The 18,696-nt window shown below is 38.9% G+C and overlaps 1 protein-coding gene across 27 annotated transcripts in view; it reads right to left on the reverse strand.

Annotated features, from left to right (window-relative positions):
• Positions 1–18,696, reverse strand: part of RUFY3 (RUN and FYVE domain containing 3) — a 92,774-nt gene that overhangs the window by 56,892 nt on the left and 17,186 nt on the right. For 15 of the 27 annotated variants that reach the window (XR_015165341.1, XR_015165340.1, XR_015165338.1 and 12 more), the window contains exon 1: positions 15,351–17,897. The exons of the other annotated variants lie outside the window; for them this stretch is intronic. Coding sequence is in view for 12 of the 15 variants with exons in the window: in XM_086405480.1 (XP_086261606.1) it covers positions 15,351–15,528 (178 nt within the window). In the remaining 3 variants the exon portion in view is untranslated. Of the gene's footprint in view, positions 1–15,350; positions 17,898–18,696 lie in introns of those variants that run through there. 27 annotated transcript variants of the gene reach the window in all.

Raw genomic sequence — 18,696 nt, forward strand, 5'->3', positions numbered from 1 at the left:
AACCTCCAAGATCTATGCAAAGAAGAGCTCAGGAAAGTGAATTTCTAGGTAGAAATGGGTGGTGGGTACAAGGGGTCTCTCTGACTTTCCCTTGGCACGTCTCATCTAGAGCACTTTTCTGCTCCATCCAGACTTACTCTGTTTTGTTTCTAAAACAACACTTAAAATCATGAGTGCCAGAGTGATAGAATCAGTTTAAAAGAGACAGCCCTGCTCCCTGGAAGGTAACAGGTATGTGTTCTCTTTTTAAAGTTGTTCCCCACTTTACCTTGGCATGCTCAGAATTGTACTGTAATAAAGAATGCATACCACAATATTCTTTTATAACCCCCAAAGAAGAATTTATAAAAGATTTCTTTAAAAAATTGTGCCCTCTGGAATATGTTCAACTTGTTAAAACAACAACAACAAAAGCATCTAATATATGAATCAAAGAGGTGGGAGGCAGCAGAGCCAACTCCTGTCTCTTTCCCAGAACATTTCCTTTTTTGAGGAGTAGCAGTTTGTTGCCTCGAGTATGTTTCACCTGATCTAAAAAGCTATATTACCTTGAATTTTTGTCATAATACATATTCACAGATTGCAAAGAAGAGTAATATAGAGCCTCACTGGTTGATACAGAAGATAAGGTCTGGATTAAATTTTGCTCTCGATAAAGCATAGTTCAGAGCTGTGGAGATCAGAATTGTGCCAGACGTGCACTCTAAATGTCGAGTGGTAAACGGCTGCTTCCAAAGTTACGCTGGCTACTCAGTTCTCACTCAGAACACTGACTCACAAGGAAAGGGGTATGGATTGTCACAGGGTTGCTGCCATGAGACCAACGCAACATCAGGACCACCACTCCACTTGAAACACTTGGATTAAATGGCTAAAAATGCTGCTCCTAACAGACTCTATCACCTTATTTTTAAGATCCATTTGAATGAAGATATACTTTAAGTCAAGAGACAAGAGACAGGCTGCAACTGTACAAAGGCCCTGAATTTTCAAGGAAGCATAGCTTATTTCCTGGCTAAACGAGCAGACTAATTCACTTGAATTAAATATTTAATTTAGTCATACTGTAAGACAGTTGCTCTTATGGTACATGGTAACTCAATGATGATGCAGTGTGTCTGGGGAAAGAGGCCCTGGCTTTGATGTTGGCTACTCCTTTTCTCTCTCAACGATGGAGCGGGCGGGGTAGGGCTGCAGCTCCCTCCCTCCTGAGAAGCGCTGGAATAGCCACAAAGTGCCTCTCCACTGTTTATGTACCCATGCTTGTGAGATCTCTCTTCTTGACATATTCTCTCTTCAGTATTATTACTATGGAGTCTGTAGTATAGACAACTGAGTTACAGCCTAGTTTAGAGACAAGTTACACTGTCTCCTTGAGGCTAGGTGTGTTTTCTTTTTTCTTTTTATTTTATTGAGGGTATAACTGCTTTACAATGTTGTGTTAGTTTCTGCTATACGATGAAGTGAATCAGCTATATGCATACATCTACCCCCTCCCTCTTGGGTCTCCCTCCACCCCACTCAATTCAGGTCACCACAGAGCACTGAGCTCCCTGTGCTATACAAAAGGATTCCACTCATATATATGAGTCAATATATGTTTTTTTCTTTCTGACTTACTTCACTCTGTGTGACACACTCTTAAGTCCATCCAGGTCTCTACAAATGACCCAATATCGTTCCTTTTTATGGGTGAGTAATATTCCATTGTGTGTGTATGTATATATACACACAGACATATATATATACACACACACAACATCTCCTTTATCCATTATCTGTTGATGGACATTTAAGGTGCTTCCATGGTGTCTTTGATTTAGAGTGTTACTTTTTGAAAGTTTATTACAGTTTCTTGAGGGGAAATCCTTCCTGAAACCCAATCACTGATCACAAATAACTCTTTGAAGTACTGTTGTGAACATAACTGTTACTTAAGAGTACCTGTACTTAGTGTATCATAGGTAATAAATGTCAACTTTACATTTACAAGAAACCAATGCATACCCTGTATTTTGATTTGGCTACAGACTGGAGTCCTCTAAGTATTTGCCATACTTATTTAAAGGAGATAGAGAAGACTGGATTGAAAAAAAACAAATTAATTATTAAACATAGAGAAATAACATAAGTCAATGTTAAGTAAACCAAGGACAAATTTAGCAACTGAGGCTCTGTTAAACTAACAGTAATTGGGTTGGTAACATAATAATAAATATTAGCAAAGGAGCTATCAAGCTAACTTATCAAGCTAACAAAAAAAAAAGCTAAGAGGTCCTGTTAGAATTAACCAGTAAGTTAGGCCAATGTCTATTTTATTTCCAAAGTATAGTTAAAAAAAAAAAAAACAAAAAAAACTATTAGCAGGGAAATACAAACAATCCTGGAAAAAGTAAAATTAAGTTATTGTGATATTGTGATTTATAATAATAAATATCCTGGAACCAAATATTTGGTTTTAATTTCCAGTTCCTGACACAGGCTCCTGAAATCTTATAAACTCCTAAGTGATAAGAACACTAGAAACATCTTTTGTTCTAATGAGATTACTCTGGGGGTCTCTCAAATGGGAGTTGGTTCCCATAATTAATAGTTTGGAATTATCAGCACCCCACTCCCACTTCTCTGGAGAGACAAGAGGGGCTGAAAATGGAGTTAATAATGGGTCTTATCCATATGAGGAAGCCTCCTTAAAATCCCAATAGTATGGGGTCCGAAAACTTTCAGGTTGGTGAACATATTCATGAACCAGGAGGGTGACGTACATCAACTAGAAAGGGACAGAAGCTTCTGTGCTCTGGGCCTTCCAGACCTCACTCTACGTGTCTCTTCATCTGGCTGTACGTTTGTATCCTCCAACACATCCTTTCATAAACTGGCAACATAAGTAAAGGTTTCCCTGAGTTGTATGAGCTGTTTAGCAAATAACTGAATTCAAGAGAGAGAAGGTCATGGGAACCTCCGATTTGTAGCCCAGTCAGCTAGAAATGGTGGGTAACCTGGGGACCTGTCACTTGCAGCCAAAGTCTGTGTGTGGTGGGGGTCAGGGAGTAGGCTTGAGGATCTGAGCCCTTGACCTGTGGGATCTGATGCCATCTCCAGGGGAACGGAGTTAGAAATGAGTTAAACTGTGGGACACCCTGCCCTTGTTAAAGAATTGCTGCTATTGGAAAAAATCCCACACATTTGGTGATAAGAAGTGTCAGAAATGAAGAGTTTTTGTGGACCTCAACTGGGTAGCTGCTGTCCATAGAACAGGACACGGTGACATTCTCAGATAAGACAGAGTACATATCAGAAATATCCTAACTTTTACACCTCTAGAAGAAAGAAAAAAGAAGCCCCAGCAGCCTTTTTAACCCCAGAAAGTAAATGCTAGCAATCTTAGAGAAACACGGAATTTCTCAGTGTACAATCAGAAGTAAAACTCATCCTCTTCTGCATAGAACATTGTCACTAGCTTAAAGAAAACAGAAAAACAGATAAAATGTTATGTAGTTTACAGCTACTGAATCAACTATCCCAAAAAACCACACTGTTTCCTTGGAGAGTTGAGATTTTAATCAGTGTGAGAAACCACAACCAACTACAGCAGTCACAGACAAAAATGAGTTGCAAGGAGGTAGCCAATGGGAACATTCATGATACCATGGCATTAAAGTTTTGTAATGTTTATGGCAGCTTGGAAATGTGTATAAGAAATTAAAATACATTACTATTTGAGCCAGAAATTCCACTTCTAAAAATGAAAATTGTTCAAGTCAGAAACACAATGATATACCAAGAATGTTTGTGGTAGCCTAATTTACCTAAAATAACCTAAATGCTTGTAATAAGGGAATAAAGAATTTATGGCACATCCAAACAACTAAGGCATTAAAGGAGGTGGTACAGATTTGCATCTACTGATATAGTTGTAGGCAGGTCACACAACTCAGGTATACACACAACTTATAAGATTGTGTGAGTTTGTAAATGAACTCCATGTATATATACTGAAAAAGAGAATCTGGTTACTAAATCCTATTAGTGGTTATTGATAGGTACTAGAATTGTAGATGAATTCTGTTTTATATTTTTTACTTTTCTGTATTTTGTGACCTTTTAAATGTGAATATATTATTTTTTAACTAGAAAAATCAAGTTGTTTTCACTAAAATATTACATAGTAATACTAAATGTATTTTCTAGAAGAACCCCATTAATTTTAATACACTGATTTAATTTTAATTATGGGGGAAAATATTTACTTAAAGGCTATTTCACAATAAGTCTGTTTCACTGTCCCTCTACACAAGTATTTCTAAGCTCATCAGATTCTTCTATTTGTTCTCTGACAAAGTTCAAATAGGAAAAACTGCAAGGGAAATAATTTAATATTTACTTCCCTGTACTCAAGAGCACTTCACAGCAATCCAAGGGACTGGTGGGAGCTGGAACAATCACAATGGAAAATCGTGCCCCATTATACTCTCTACCTTCCCCAAAAGGGGCACAACCAAAAAACCCCAAATAATACAGAACCAGAGTGAAGAGGGGGCTTCCCTGGTGGCTCAGTTGTGAAGAATCTCCTGCCAAGGAGATGAGGGTTCAATCCCAGGGTTGGCAAGATCCCCTGGAGAAGGAAATGGCAACCCACTCTAGTATTCTTGCCTGGGAAATCCCATGGACAAAGGAGCCTGGCAGGCTACAATCCAAGGGGTCGCAAAAGAGTCAGATACTACTGAGCGACTAAACAAATAAAGAGCAGAGAATACTGTGGGTTCCCTCAAATGACAGCCATGCTCTCTTCCCAGTCAGGTCTCACAGGTGCCCAGGCCTGGGAATCCAAAAACTTGAATTCCTGAGCTCCATCACTGAGTACTAGTTACGTAATCTGGTATAGCATTTACCTCTGGAAAATGATACACAACGTCTGTGATTACCTTAAGACACAGGACGTTCTGGCACTGGAAGCTGATGAGCCACAGAAGAGTTATTAATGATGTGAACTACAAAGAAAGGCACACATTAAAAGCTCCATCCAAAAAAGGTCCAGAAGAAGCTCACCAACATAGAGCAAAGACAGTAGAAACGCACCGTGATTAATGACCGTGCACTAAAGCAGATGCCAGTGACAGGAGTAACAAGGAGCTGGGAAGAAACTGAAAGTAGACCTGAAGAAAGCTAATTTTAGGGAGAGCAGCTTAGAGGCAGCACGGAGCTGTTCCAGTGCTTCATTTGTGGATTGGGGTGCAAAGAGAACCCTGCTGATATTTCTTCCCGATTCAGGATTCTATAAAATCCCAGAGGCAAGTGGGTAAAACTTACCGTACAAGGGAGACAAGCCAGGCTATTTCCAGATCAGAGTAACAAGGAATGAACCTTGTCCAGAAAACTTTGCCTGGCAGGCTTCTGAGATGGCAATAGAATCTATAATCTATTCACTGTGAGAATTTCACAAAGACTGCCCTGTACACGCGTAATCACAACTCAGAGAACCTGACCATGTAAACTTGAGGCTAACCGGTTGGTAGCAACAAATGTTCCAGTACTCTCACTGAGAGCAGATTACAAAAGGAGGCGTGCCAAAGGAAAGAACAGTAACATGATTCTATAAAATAGACAATCCTACTCACTGCAGCCCTGAAATTAAAAGACGCTCCTTGCTCCTTGGAAGAAAAGCTATGACCAACCTAGACAGCGTATTAAAAAGCAGAGACATTACTTTGCCAACAAAGGTCTGTCTAGTTAAAGCTATGGTTTTTCCAGTAGTCATGTATGGATGTGAGAGCTGGGACTACAAAGAAAGCTGAGCGCTGAAGAATTGATGCTTTTGAACTGTAGCATTGGAGAAGACTCTTTAGAGTCCCTTGGACTGCAAGGAGATCAAGCCAGTCAATTCTAAAGGAAGTCCTGAATATTCTTTGGAGGGACTGATGCTGAAGCTGAAACTCCAATACTTTGGCCACCTGATGCGAAGAACTGGCTCATTGGAAAAGACCCTGATGCTGGGAAAAATTGAAGCGGGGAGAAAAAGGGGATGACAGAGGATGAGATGGTTGGATGGCATCATCGACTCAATGGAAATGAGTTTGACTAAGTTCTGGGAGTTGGTGATAGATAGGGAAGCCTGTCACCCCACTCCAGTATTCTTGCCTGGAAAATCCCATGGACGGAGGAGCCTGGTAGGCTGCAGTCCATGGGGTCACTAAGAATGGACACGACTGAGCAGCTTCACTTTCACTTTTCACTTTTCACTTTTGTGCATTGGAAAAGGAAATGGCAACCCACTCCAGTGTTCTTGCCTGGAGAATCCCAGGGTCGGGGGAGCCTGGTGGGCTGCCGTCCATGGAATCGCACAGAGTTAGACACAACTGAAGCCACTTAGCAGCAGCAGCAGCAGGGAAGCCTGGCATGCTGCAGTCCATGGGGTCACAAACAGTCGGACACGACTGAGCAACTGAACTGAACTGACCCACTCAGGTTTTATTTTCTGAGCATAGGATAGGCGTAAATTAAATGCTGTACTGAATGCACCCAAGTCTAGACACTGTGGGCCACACGTGCACTGTATGCAGCGTATAGTTAGCTTTGAAAACAAAGTATGCCAAAAAGTAATGTTTTTTGGCCTGTTACCTGGAAAAACTCAAAATGTCTAACTAGAAATATTAAAAAATTATACTGGACATTGGATCTAAAGCAGTAGTCCTGCTTTTAGAGCTATGGTTCCTGTTCATGGATGTGGGAAAGTCTGTCACGGAAGATACTTAACTCTGAGGTAGACAGATGGATGAGTACATCCATACATTAGAGCTTTCATAAAGCTTTTTTCTTTAAAGAGAAAACAACACAGTATCCTGATTATAGTAATATATCCTCTTATAGGATATTAGGGGGCAACAGGATGAGATGGTTGGATAGCATCATTGACTCAATGGACATGAGTTTGAGCAAGCTCTGGGAGATAGCGAAGGACAGGGAAGCCTGATGTGCGGAAGTCCATGGGGTCACAATGAGTCAGACACAACTAAGCGACTGAACAATAACAAGAATATTTGGAAGACATAAAGAAGTATGAAGAATATAAAAATCCTCTATTGTTCCACTCTCCAGAGAAGACCACTTTTTACATTTTTGGTACATTTCCTTTCACTTGGGTGTACATGTATCTATATTTAAATCAATTTGTGATCACACTGTATATGTGGCTTGGGAGACAGCTTTTAAAACCTTACTATACTTTAAACAATACCCTAGACCACTAAATATTCTTCCACAACATCATTATCAATGTTTGTGGTACTGATGCTCTACAATTTATTCAATAATTTTCCTGTTAGGTTTTTTAAGTTATACTTAAAGTTTTGCTACTATAAATCATAATACTGTGATGATTATACATAGTTGTATATTTTGCCCATATCTGATTATTTCATTGCAATAAATGTCTGGTATAACCATTGGAACTTAATTTTTGAGGCGCCTGATTCACACTGATAAAGCGATTTTCAAAAAAGCTGTGCCAATAAATATTCTACCTGAATTTTCCTATATTTTCATCAGCACTGAATAGTATTCACAGATATGTTCAACAAAAAATTATTTGTTATACTAAACTTCTATTTTCAAAATAAAATACAATGAGTCTGAATTATGAGCTAAGAGATATTTAAAAAAAAAATTTTAAATATCCAGAAACCATAGTTGTGTGTAATGGAAGGTAAGGTACTACAACAGTCTTTTCTTTTAAAAGTGATCATTTTCTGGGGATTATGGGGCATTTCTGTGTGTGTGCTCAGATGCTCAGTCATGTCTGACTCTTGGCAACCCCATGGATTGTAGCCTGCCAGGCTCCTCTGTCCCTGGGATTCTCTGAAAATTTTAGAGTGCGTTGCCATTTCCTCCTCCAGGGGATCTTCCCCATCCAAGGATGGACCCCGAGTCTGTTAGGTCTCCTGCATTGGCAGGTGGATTCTACCACTAGTACCATATGGGCATTGAGTTCACCTAAGTGTATTAGATGGCTACCATAAATAGTATATACAGTAATAGGAGGCCTTCTTAAGGGTACAAAAGAAAAGTTTTGCCCTAAAGAACTTTCTGTATAATTTTATAAAAGTATGAATCACATAGGCTAAAATAAATCATCAGAGAATGATTTCAAGTGTATTCAATCAAGTGATGGAGACAGAACCCAACGATTCAGGAGATGAAGGATACTGGACTTGTTAAAGAAGGTTCATGGATGAAGGGAGTCAGAGGTCCTTTCTGGTTTCTAATTTAATGTCAGTGAGAAGAATTTAAAGCAGAAATAGTATTAACAACAAGAATAACCATTTTTTCAGTGAAGTACAGAATCACAGCCTGGTTGAAATACGCAAGTATTGAAAAGGAGTTTGAAAAAACCTTTTGATAAGTAAAATTATCCAAAAGAAGGGCACGGGAATAGTTGACTAAAGAATAAGAATTCAACATAGTTATTGTTTCTGACAATCCATAATCACGAACATTACTGCTACCATAAATAGCTTTCCATGTCACCTTGCACCTTCATTTGAGAAACACTTAAAATTTGGCACATAAAGGAGCCACCTGCCCACCAGGTCAGTCTCAGCAGTGCATTATTTTTATTGTTTGACAGCATCTATACAATCATATAAATATTTTCACAGACTTTATAAAAATGGAAAGAGGAAAAAACAAAACAAAACAAGGGGATAAAATGCTAAGGTATCCAATTTAACTGATGGCAATTGCCAAGTATGCCCCAAATGGCATGCTTCTGGCCACATTTGGGTGCTCCCTGGACATAAGCTGGCCAATGCCATGTTCCACTGTGTATAAAACGGATAGAAATATGTCACCAGAGACTGGGAAGAAGACGTCCCTTACTATGTGTGGGTCTATTGCTGAACTTACACTCACTGAATTCTGGTATAGGAAAGTTGCATGTAGGTTGGATCCAGGCTGCCTGAATGACTCCTAGTTCCACCACTTACTACATCTCTGTCAATCTGTAAAATGGGGATGACAGTACCTAGGCTCAGCGGGTTTTTGTACATATTAAATGAGGTAATACATATATATATTACTTAGAGGAAACAGTTCCTGGCACAAAGTAGCTGCTCAATAAAAGACAGCATCTCTTCCTACACCACTGTCGCCATCACTTTTTCAAGAATATTCCTCATTCAATATAAAGACTGTCTGAAACAGACTCTTGTACAAGAATGAAAAGTTTATTTTCATGAAGACTTACTTGGCAATTCTATAAAGAATGAATCAGTATAATAGGAAGAGAAATGGCTTGGAGAAAAGCTGAAAATAGGTGTGGGAATCTGAATGTGACACAGTTAGATCCTGGTAGTTGTGGAAATGAAAAGGGAAGACAAAAGTAAGTCTTTGTGGTGGAAAAGAGCACCTGTCTCTCTTTTATGCCCTAACACATATGGTACTATTTGTTTAATCATAATAGAAAACTATGATAGCTGGATGCCTTAAATCCAGTTTATATAATTTCATATACACACACACACAAATGCAGAAAAGATAATTTATATATAGCCAAGTGATGCTTTGGATATCATTAACATATGTTTACTTATGAAAATAACTGAAGCCTTGATTTTTCATCAACTTCAGTTACAGCGGTTTCATTTAAGAATCTTTGAGCTTCACATGGTTTATAATTTTCTTAGTAGAAAATACATGTTCATCATAAAAAATATAAGGGAAGGTTCACACATAAATATGTGAAAATAGAAAGCCTTCTCACAAACTTGCATGTTACTGGTATTCAATATTAGGAGTAATGATTATTTTATTTTTCTGTTAATTGGGAGAAATTCTTATTTAAGTCTTATTCAAGAGGGCTATTAAAATTCACATATTATATGATGATTTAATATATACTTATTTTATTAAAGTATGGAAATAAACACACACACTAATGAACTTATTCACTATTAAAACACTTCAGATTTTACTGTTAAAAAATAACATTATACACAATCAGAAAAGAAGAAATATACTATTTCTTCACTAACCCTAACATTTTGTCCCTGGTAGAGCATGTAGTTTTATTAGTATTTTTTCTCAAAGAAGTGAAAACTTACTGGAAAGAAAATTTGGAGAGACTGAAAATCTTTCAGCTCTGGTATCCAGATCTCAGCAAATGCTGTCTCCTACCCATTCCCCACCCCTAATGTCCCTTGCCTCCAGTTTATAACCAGATTAACTCTTGCACATCCTTTAGGTCTTAGTTCAAACATGACTTACTTCAACTGGAAAATTTCCCTGGACCTTCCTAATAAAACATGTTTGGCTCTATACCATAGCACTCATGCATGGATGCTCAGGCATGTCCGACTCTTTGTGACCCTATGGACTGTAGCTCTTCCGTCTCCTCTGCCCAGGGAATTTTCCTGGCAAGAATACTGGAGTGGGTTGCCATTTCCTCATCCAGGGGATCTTCCCAGCCCAGGAATTAAATCCGCATTTCCTGTGTTGGCAGGCAGATTTTTTAGCGCTGAGCCACCTGGGAAGCCATTTTATCAATACTTGTTGAACTACCCCACCTCTTGCTTGTCAATAAGCTCAGAAAATACAGAGGAGCAGGCTTGGGCACTGTGCTATACCTCAGGACCTAGCATAGTGTGGAGCATAAATTATAGGTGGGACACTTAAGTGTGTGCTGAATGAAGGGCCGAGGGTCTGATCTTATGATTAAAATTATGCATGTTTTTCTAAACATTTATTTTCTTTGGGGGTTCTAATGGTTCCTAAGGTTTTTTCTTCCCCAGGAAAAATAAAGTACACATAAAAAATTTTATATATCAGTTTTTGGATCATCTTCCCAGGTTTAGAAGCCTGGCACTAGACTGTAGTAAGTTGATGCTATGAAGTTTCTTGGTCAACAGCCATTTGGCTTCCCCTGCCAAAATGCCCACTGGGTCATGCACTTTTTTCATTAAAACATATGCAGTTCCCAGGCAGAATGGGGTTTTACTCTTGTGCAATGATATTAATGAGTAAAAATACATTAGGAAATGTCAATGGAGTTATCTCAGAACCAGACACTTTCAGCAGTCACCAAAAACAACCACTTTCTATTTCATCTTCCAGGGATTATTTTCCTTGCTTATTATATCAGCAGATTATTCCCTACTATATGGGAAAACCTGATATGAAATCTACACCCATACTGTCCCTTGGTAAGTATGGTCACTATGGATTAGAAGTCCATGTCCAGTTCCTATGAAACATGATTGTCCTTTAGCAACCAAGTAGTTCACACTTGTTTTACAGCAGCCTCTGACATTGTTGTTTCATCTTTTTTCCTTGACTGTGAATTCACTCAGGGCAAAGGCCATTATTTCTTAGTCTCTAGAACTGGATTTTGCATCAAGGGATGCTCAATAAATATTTCTGATCAACTGACAGACCAAACACACGTAGTACAGTAGTACAGGATCCTTACAAGTAGTACAGTACCGTTACTACAATCACAGATGTTACATACAAGCTAGCTCCTTATACATTACTGTGTAAGTGCCAGACACTCTAAATGCACACTAAAGCAATATGTGACTACCAGGGGAAAACTGGACACTTATGCAGTAACAGCGTGTCTGAAGTCAGTCATCACACACAGTTTTCTATAACCAAAGTTCTCTGTAACTTGAAAATCAAAGGCTTGACCAGAGGTTCTCTTCTTAATGTGTCTGCTGCTGTATCATTTCTTTGTAGTCTGCCTCTTACTATCTGTATTTGAAAAAGGTATTTTCTAAGTCAAAAAATAATTCAAATCTTAAGAGCTACCTTTGTAACCAAATGGCCTATTTTACTGTACTAAACTGATCTATTCACTTCTCAATGTCGGATTCCTCTTCTTTAAAAGAAAGTTAATGGGAAAACAAGTATTTCTTAATAACCGACTTTTGTTTTTAACCAATTATTTTCCTGTTTGCAAAGGCCCAAGAAAGGACAATGCTGAAATGTGAATTTAAGCTACTAACCACCTTTAGTCTGTCCAGCAAACAAGCTTAGACTTGTTTAAGCTTGTGGTAGTTTTAAGCTTGGAATAGTTTAAGCTTGGAATAGTCTAGCTTAGACTATTCCAAAAGGTTAAATACAAAAACAGAAACAAAACTAGAAATACATACTAAAAAGGCAAGAGATTTAACAATGGGGCTTACAACTGTTGAAGCTCAAACCATTGTTTCATGAATAACTATTACACAAATAACTAACATTTATAGGGTACAGAGGATGAGATGGCTGGATGGCATCACCAACTCGATGGATGTGAGTTTGAGTAAACTCCGGGAGTTGGTGATGGACAGGAAGGCCTGGCATGCTGCAATTCATGGGGTCGCAAAGAGTCGGACATGACTGAGCGACTGAACTGAACTGAACTTACATTAAATATCTTGCTTAATGCTCCTAACTTACTATCGTGACTACCATTCCTAACAACTTACTATAGTCCAGCCCAGAATCTCACTGTGTGCTGCTTGAAATGTCCCTTCCAGTCCCCACCCACAACAGTATCTGCCTGTGATCCTCTAGTTATCACACAAGGTGGAGCCTAGTCCAAGTGTCACTTCCTGGATGAAGCCTTTCCTGAACCTTCTTCTTGCAATCAAATATTTGGACATTTGTTCCAGGTTTTTACAAAAGTGTACTAAAAGAAATGAGAGATAGCTGATCTCCTTGACCACCAATAAGTACTAAACTAATGAAGTGAGTTTTTATTCCCATGTATTTAAGAATTAAGGTGGGCTGAAACTCTGGGTCTGGTCTACACTGTGGCCAGCAGAGTGAAGACAAGAGCTGTTTTCAGAAAACACAAGTTGGAAACCTCAAAGCTTCTACCAATGAGGCCACAATGAGATTATCGTCTTAAGAAGATACATGACGTTTTTGCCCGTTTTCTCTCATGGGAGTCGGGAGCCCCAACGCAGAATTTGTACAGTCAGATGTCCTTCCTTGTGTCTACGAATCAACTGGGAAGTGTTCTGTGAACACTCGCTGTGTCTGGGCACCGAGTGCTCCATTTTTTGTCAACACAGTAGGGTTCCTGTTATCACTGGTCCAGCAATCACCACTTAAAGGTTAATAGCTAAATTAAACTTAACAACTGTCTCTAGCATTAATATTAAGGCAGACATTTCTTGGGTTGAAGTCACTGTTTAGACATCCAGAGTTAGCCAGTAGAATAAAATCCCTGTCTTTTATTTACCTGGCTTCCTAGATCACTAAACCTATGGATGTTTTCTTGGGCCTGGACTTTCTTTTATTACTTCTAGGACTAATAATTTGAAATTGTTGCTTCATTTACCCAGCTGAAGGCAGAATTCCAAAATTCATTGCCAGCCTTTCTCTATTTTCCTCCACCTCTTCTCCAGCTGATTCTAAGGTGTTGGAAACTTTCTATTTGTCTGTTTCCCCTAACCCAAGGATGTGTCACTTGAGCTTAGGTTGCAGCCCTCATATGTTTCCATCACAGATTTCTCCATAGAGAATTCAAACAGCACCACTACAAATGCTTACGTGAACCAAGCAGCTCACTTTTGCTTACTCACAGGTATCTTGCTCAAAAAACAAATAGGTATGCAAACGATTGTTGCTGTTGTTCAGCCGCTAAGTAGAGTCCGACTCTTCCTGATCCACACCAGACTGTACCCCACCAGGCGCCTCTGTCTACGGGGTTTCCCAGGCAAGGATACAGGAGTGGGTTGCCATTTCCTTCTCCAGGGGATCTTCCCGACCCAAAGATTGAACCTGTGTCTCTTGCATTGGCAGGTGGATTCTTTACCACTGAGCCACCTGGGAAGCCCATTCAAATGATTAAATTTGTTCAAAATTAGAGACAATGACACACTACATTTTATAATTAAGGGAATATATGATACTGTGTGACTTTCAAAATAAGTATTTTAAAAACCAAATATGCAGACTGAGGCATCCGCTGAAAAGACTTCTTGGTAGCATTCTCAAAATGTACTTTTATTCCCTAAAGATTTTTAAAGCTCGAGAGGCTGTTCTAAACAGTACTGGCATTGTATGTGCCTCCAGCTGATGTCTCCTGACCGCCATGCAGCACATTCTGAAACTCAGAGCCAAAGGAAGCTGTCCAACAGACAAACCAATTGTTAAAGGGTGCAAAGGGCCTTAGAAACTACTTAAACATTGCCCTTAAAGACACACCCAAATGACTGCTTTGTGCTTCGATGTTAACCCTCTCTAAAAGCGGCTAACTGGGAAAATAAAATCCTTTTCAGAAACAAAGAGTGAAATCTGAGTCATGATAAGATTGCAATGCTTGGTCAAGGGCAAGGAATCACTTTTTCTAACCCAACTGCTAGGTGCAATTCACCTTGTGCCCTCTGTCCTGCAGTATGCCTAAACACTGGGCAGATTTTATGTAAAATTTATTCTCATATGTGAGCATTTCTTTCTTCATTATTTTAAGGGTAGAGAACAAACACTAGTTAAGAGGCCAGTACACAAAGGTACAAAACAATGTGATTCAAATTAATTTTCTTCCTTATGGTATTAAGTTCACAAAATTTAGGGGTAGAAGATAAAAGCCTCTCAGAATTTAGAAAAGGTTCTGGAAGAAAGTCACAAGTCAAGAGACTACAAAGGTCTCAAAGGGACTGAGAGTGGAGATTTCACATGGGTCAACAGTTACCACAAACAACTTATAAAAAGCAATGCCCAATCGGTTCCATAGGTAGGAATTACCTTATCAATCATGCTTAACCTTTTAAGGTACTATGCTTTTTTGAGACCATATTCATTAAATAAGCACTGAACGTAAAACTGCTTTCTCATCTAACCTTACAACCTATATTATCTTAAAGAAAGAATGTTTGACCATGTATTTTCTAGATACCACAGCCTGTTTAACATTATATCCTGATGATAGGATACCCTTCGTGAGTGCTTCAACTATATCACGTACGCTCCTATAATTAATTAGTCATGCAATTTTACCTTACTCTATTAAAAACAACTATAATTTCTATAATATGTTAGCATCTAATCAGAATTAACAGCTTTTCCATTGGTTGATTAAGGTCAGATGTGATAAGTGATCTCAAATGTTCTTTACAGCCTTCAAGACAAAGAACTCTAAGCAAGCACCAGCATCTTTTGAAAGGATACCTCAGAAGGCAGGGAAAAAATCTTTTCCCCCAGTAAAGTAGAGAAGGGGAGCTGGTGGTAGGTTTAAGGATGAAAGGTTTTCAGGGCCATTAGCTAGTTTAGAGTATGGGTTCTTCCTGCCTCTCCCTGACCCTCCCAGCCTGATTAACAATGAGGATGCTGGTGAGATACTGGAGGACGGGTTCTGACCATACCTTCATGGGTAGGCTCTGGGTCAGGTGTAAGTGAGATGTCATCCAGCTCTCGCAGGCAGAGCCATTCTCCATCCATAGACACTCGGAATTTGCAAAGGTAGATGGTCTCCATGGCAGCCTGTGTGATCTTGTCAGTGGTGGGGGTTGGCATGTCGGTTGGAGGCGTCAGAGCAGACATGATGACTCAGCTGGGACCACAACACACACACACACACACACACACCCCAAACAAAAATAAATAACCCCCAAATCCGAAGCTCTGAAACAAAGCTCTCAAGAAAAGAGGCAGGTGAGGGTTAAAAAAAAAAAAAAAAAGACGGAAAAATACCTATGCTTTAAGCACCAAGTGTTCAAGATAAATAATTCTATGCTATGTTTTCTCAGAGGCAGTTCCTACCACATAGCAAAATAAGATGATGCTTATCTTCTTCCAGCTTCTCTCCTATTATCTTCCCTTCCCTACCCCCTTCTTTTTCAGCTGAGGCAGAGGCTTGAAATCCTGCACAGCCGATGTTACCTTAGTTGGCTTTAAAAAAACTGGCCTCTGTATGAGTAAGTGAAAAATCCTCCTTCTTTTTACAGAAAAAAAAAATACAAAAGAAAAAAATGAACAAGAAATAAACCAATATTTTCTGTTTAGCTTAAAAAAAAAAATCCTGAATTGCAGAAATCACTTCCAGGATCTGCTCAGAGGAGCCGGGATGCTGAGTTCTAATAGGATTGGTTGTGCGCAGTAAGCAGGGTGTTGACCAAAATGGCTGACTAATGAACTGAACTGAAAATTCAAGCTCATGTGACCAGCTGCTCTGAACGTAGGGCGAGCAATTCCCAGGATGCTTTATAGATGCTGCTGATGCAGGGAGAGCAATTAGGCTGCCTGCTCTCATCGTGCACAACCCACTTCCAGACTCTGCTAGTCAAACTGTGATCAGACATAACACAATGCACGTATTCTCATCAATTCCCCTTGCTGTAGGATAAAAGGGCTGGGAAACAGGAGGACAATTAATACTGGGTAACGCTGCACAGCAAAAATGGTAAAAGAGGTAGCTGGATTAATTTAACAAGCACATAATTCACTTCTTTTATCCTTATATACTTAGCTATCAAAATTCTTTGCTCTGCTAAAGGTGGTGTTTTAAGAAAAACTAAAGCAAATTTTTGATTTAAATACACTTTCAGGCATTCATAATTTCCTTCTCCAAAATACAAAGACTTAATTTTTCAGATTGGACAGAAGTGCAGGAAAAAATAAAACAACCTAGAAGTTAAATCCTTCCTGATTTATGGCAGTCCCTCCTTCACTTCTGACACTGCTGTATTCACCAAGTTTCTACATTAGCTTGTTTCTAATAAGAGGATAAAACTACGCTACATCTTAAAATTTCTCCCACCCTGGAACACCCTAAGTGCACATTATCATATTCTCTCTATTTTGCATATTTTATTTTTCTATCTTTTGGCCACACCACAAGGCATGTAGGGTCTTATTTCCCTGATCAGGGATTGATCTGTGCCCCATGCACTGGGAGTGTGGAGTTCTAACCACTGGACCACTAGGGAAGTCCTATCATATTATCTTAAACCAATCAACCAGTTTACCCCTCTACATCAATGAGGCCTTTGTGCCTTGGAAGTGAAAACTCAGGTACTTGTTTTCTGAGCTACAAAAATAACAAAGAGATAAGGGATGACAGAGATTTTCTTTGAAAATGCTTTGGATGGTTGCAAACAATTTTTTTTTTCTTTTGCTGAAGGGTCTGGTTTTAAAGAGGAACATAAAACTTCAAGAAATATGTCCCAAGATGATTTATTCTATTTTAGGATTTCTTATGATTATTCTGTTCTAGGATTTCTTATGAGAGGGATATCTAACAACTGAAAGAAAAATTTCTTCTTGAGTATTATTAAAATGTCATAAATGTTACATATATATAAATAACTGAATCACTCTGTTGTATATCTGAAAGTAATACAACATTGCAATTCAACTATATTTCAACAACAACAAAAATTCTTTAAAAAGTAAATGAAAAGGAAAGCTGTATTGGAATAAAGTGTTTACAACAAATACAAAAAAATTTGTAAATGCCTCCACCCAAATTTGAGATTGCGCTCAAAGGAAAAAATACTAAGGACCAGATTCTGTAGGTAAACAGGCATTTTCACATTGTTAGAGGGAAGGCAAACTGGCAAAATGTAAGAATGCATATATGAATATACTTATTTATAATCAGGAAGAAAATCAGTAAGTTATAAGGAAAACAAAATATTCCAGGTAGGTTTATTCTTTTCTGTTTAAATCTCTTCCAACATTACCTCTATATTTGGACCAGACCTATTCCTTCATTCATTCAGTAAATATTCACTAAGAGTACTCCACATGCCAGGCACTCGGCATGGAGCAGTAAGATCAGAACACTTTTTTTTTTAAGATCACTTTTTCAAGGAAGCAAACTGCAGCCATGAAATTAAAAGACCCTTGCTCCTAGGAAAGGAAAGCTATGACAAATCTGTGAGAGTTAAAGTTGCATCCAACTCTGTATAGTCCATGGAATCCTCAGGCCAGAATACTGGAGTGGGTAGCTTTTCCCTTCTCCAGGGGATCCTCCCAGCATAGGGATCGAACCCAGGTCTCCCGCATTGCAGGCGGATACTTTACCAGCTGAGCCACAAGTGACAAATCTAGATAGCTTTTTAAAAAGCAGAGACATCACTTTGCTGACAAAAGTCCAGCTAGTCAAAGCTATGGTTTTTTCCAGGAGTCATGTATATCACATCTGTAGATGTGAGAGTTGAACCATAAAGAAGGCTGAGTACCAACAAATTGCGGTGCTGGGAGACTCTTAAGAGTCCCTTGGATTGTAAGGATATCAAACCAGTCAATTCAAAAAAATCAACCCTGAATATTCATTGCAAGGACTCATGTTGAAGCTGAAGCTCCAATACTTGGGCTACCTGATGCGAAGAGCCAACTCGTTGGGAAAGACCCTGATGCTGGGCAAGATTGAAGGCCAATGGAAAATCGGGCGGCTGAGGATGAGATGGTTAGATACTATTACTGACTCAATGGACATGAATTTCAGCAAACTCCAGGAGATAGTGGAAGACAGTGGAGCCTGGCATGCTGCAGTCCATGGGGTCCCAAAGAATTGGACACAATTTAGCGACTAAACTTAATTTCCAAATACAGAATATAAGCCTTCATTTAACACATTCACATCTGATTATAGCACAATTTCTTTCTAGCCAGACAAATTTCCATCTTTTTATATTAAAGCTTAAAGGGAGATAGTTTATAGTTTGAACTTTAAGCCATGCAACACTTTAAAACATAGTTAAGGAG

Source organism: Bos grunniens, chromosome 6 (assembly GCF_055505025.1).
Source record: "Bos grunniens cultivar Pamir isolate PY7600 chromosome 6, Bosgru_T2T1.0, whole genome shotgun sequence".
Classification (NCBI taxonomy): Eukaryota; Metazoa; Chordata; class Mammalia; order Artiodactyla; family Bovidae; genus Bos; species Bos grunniens.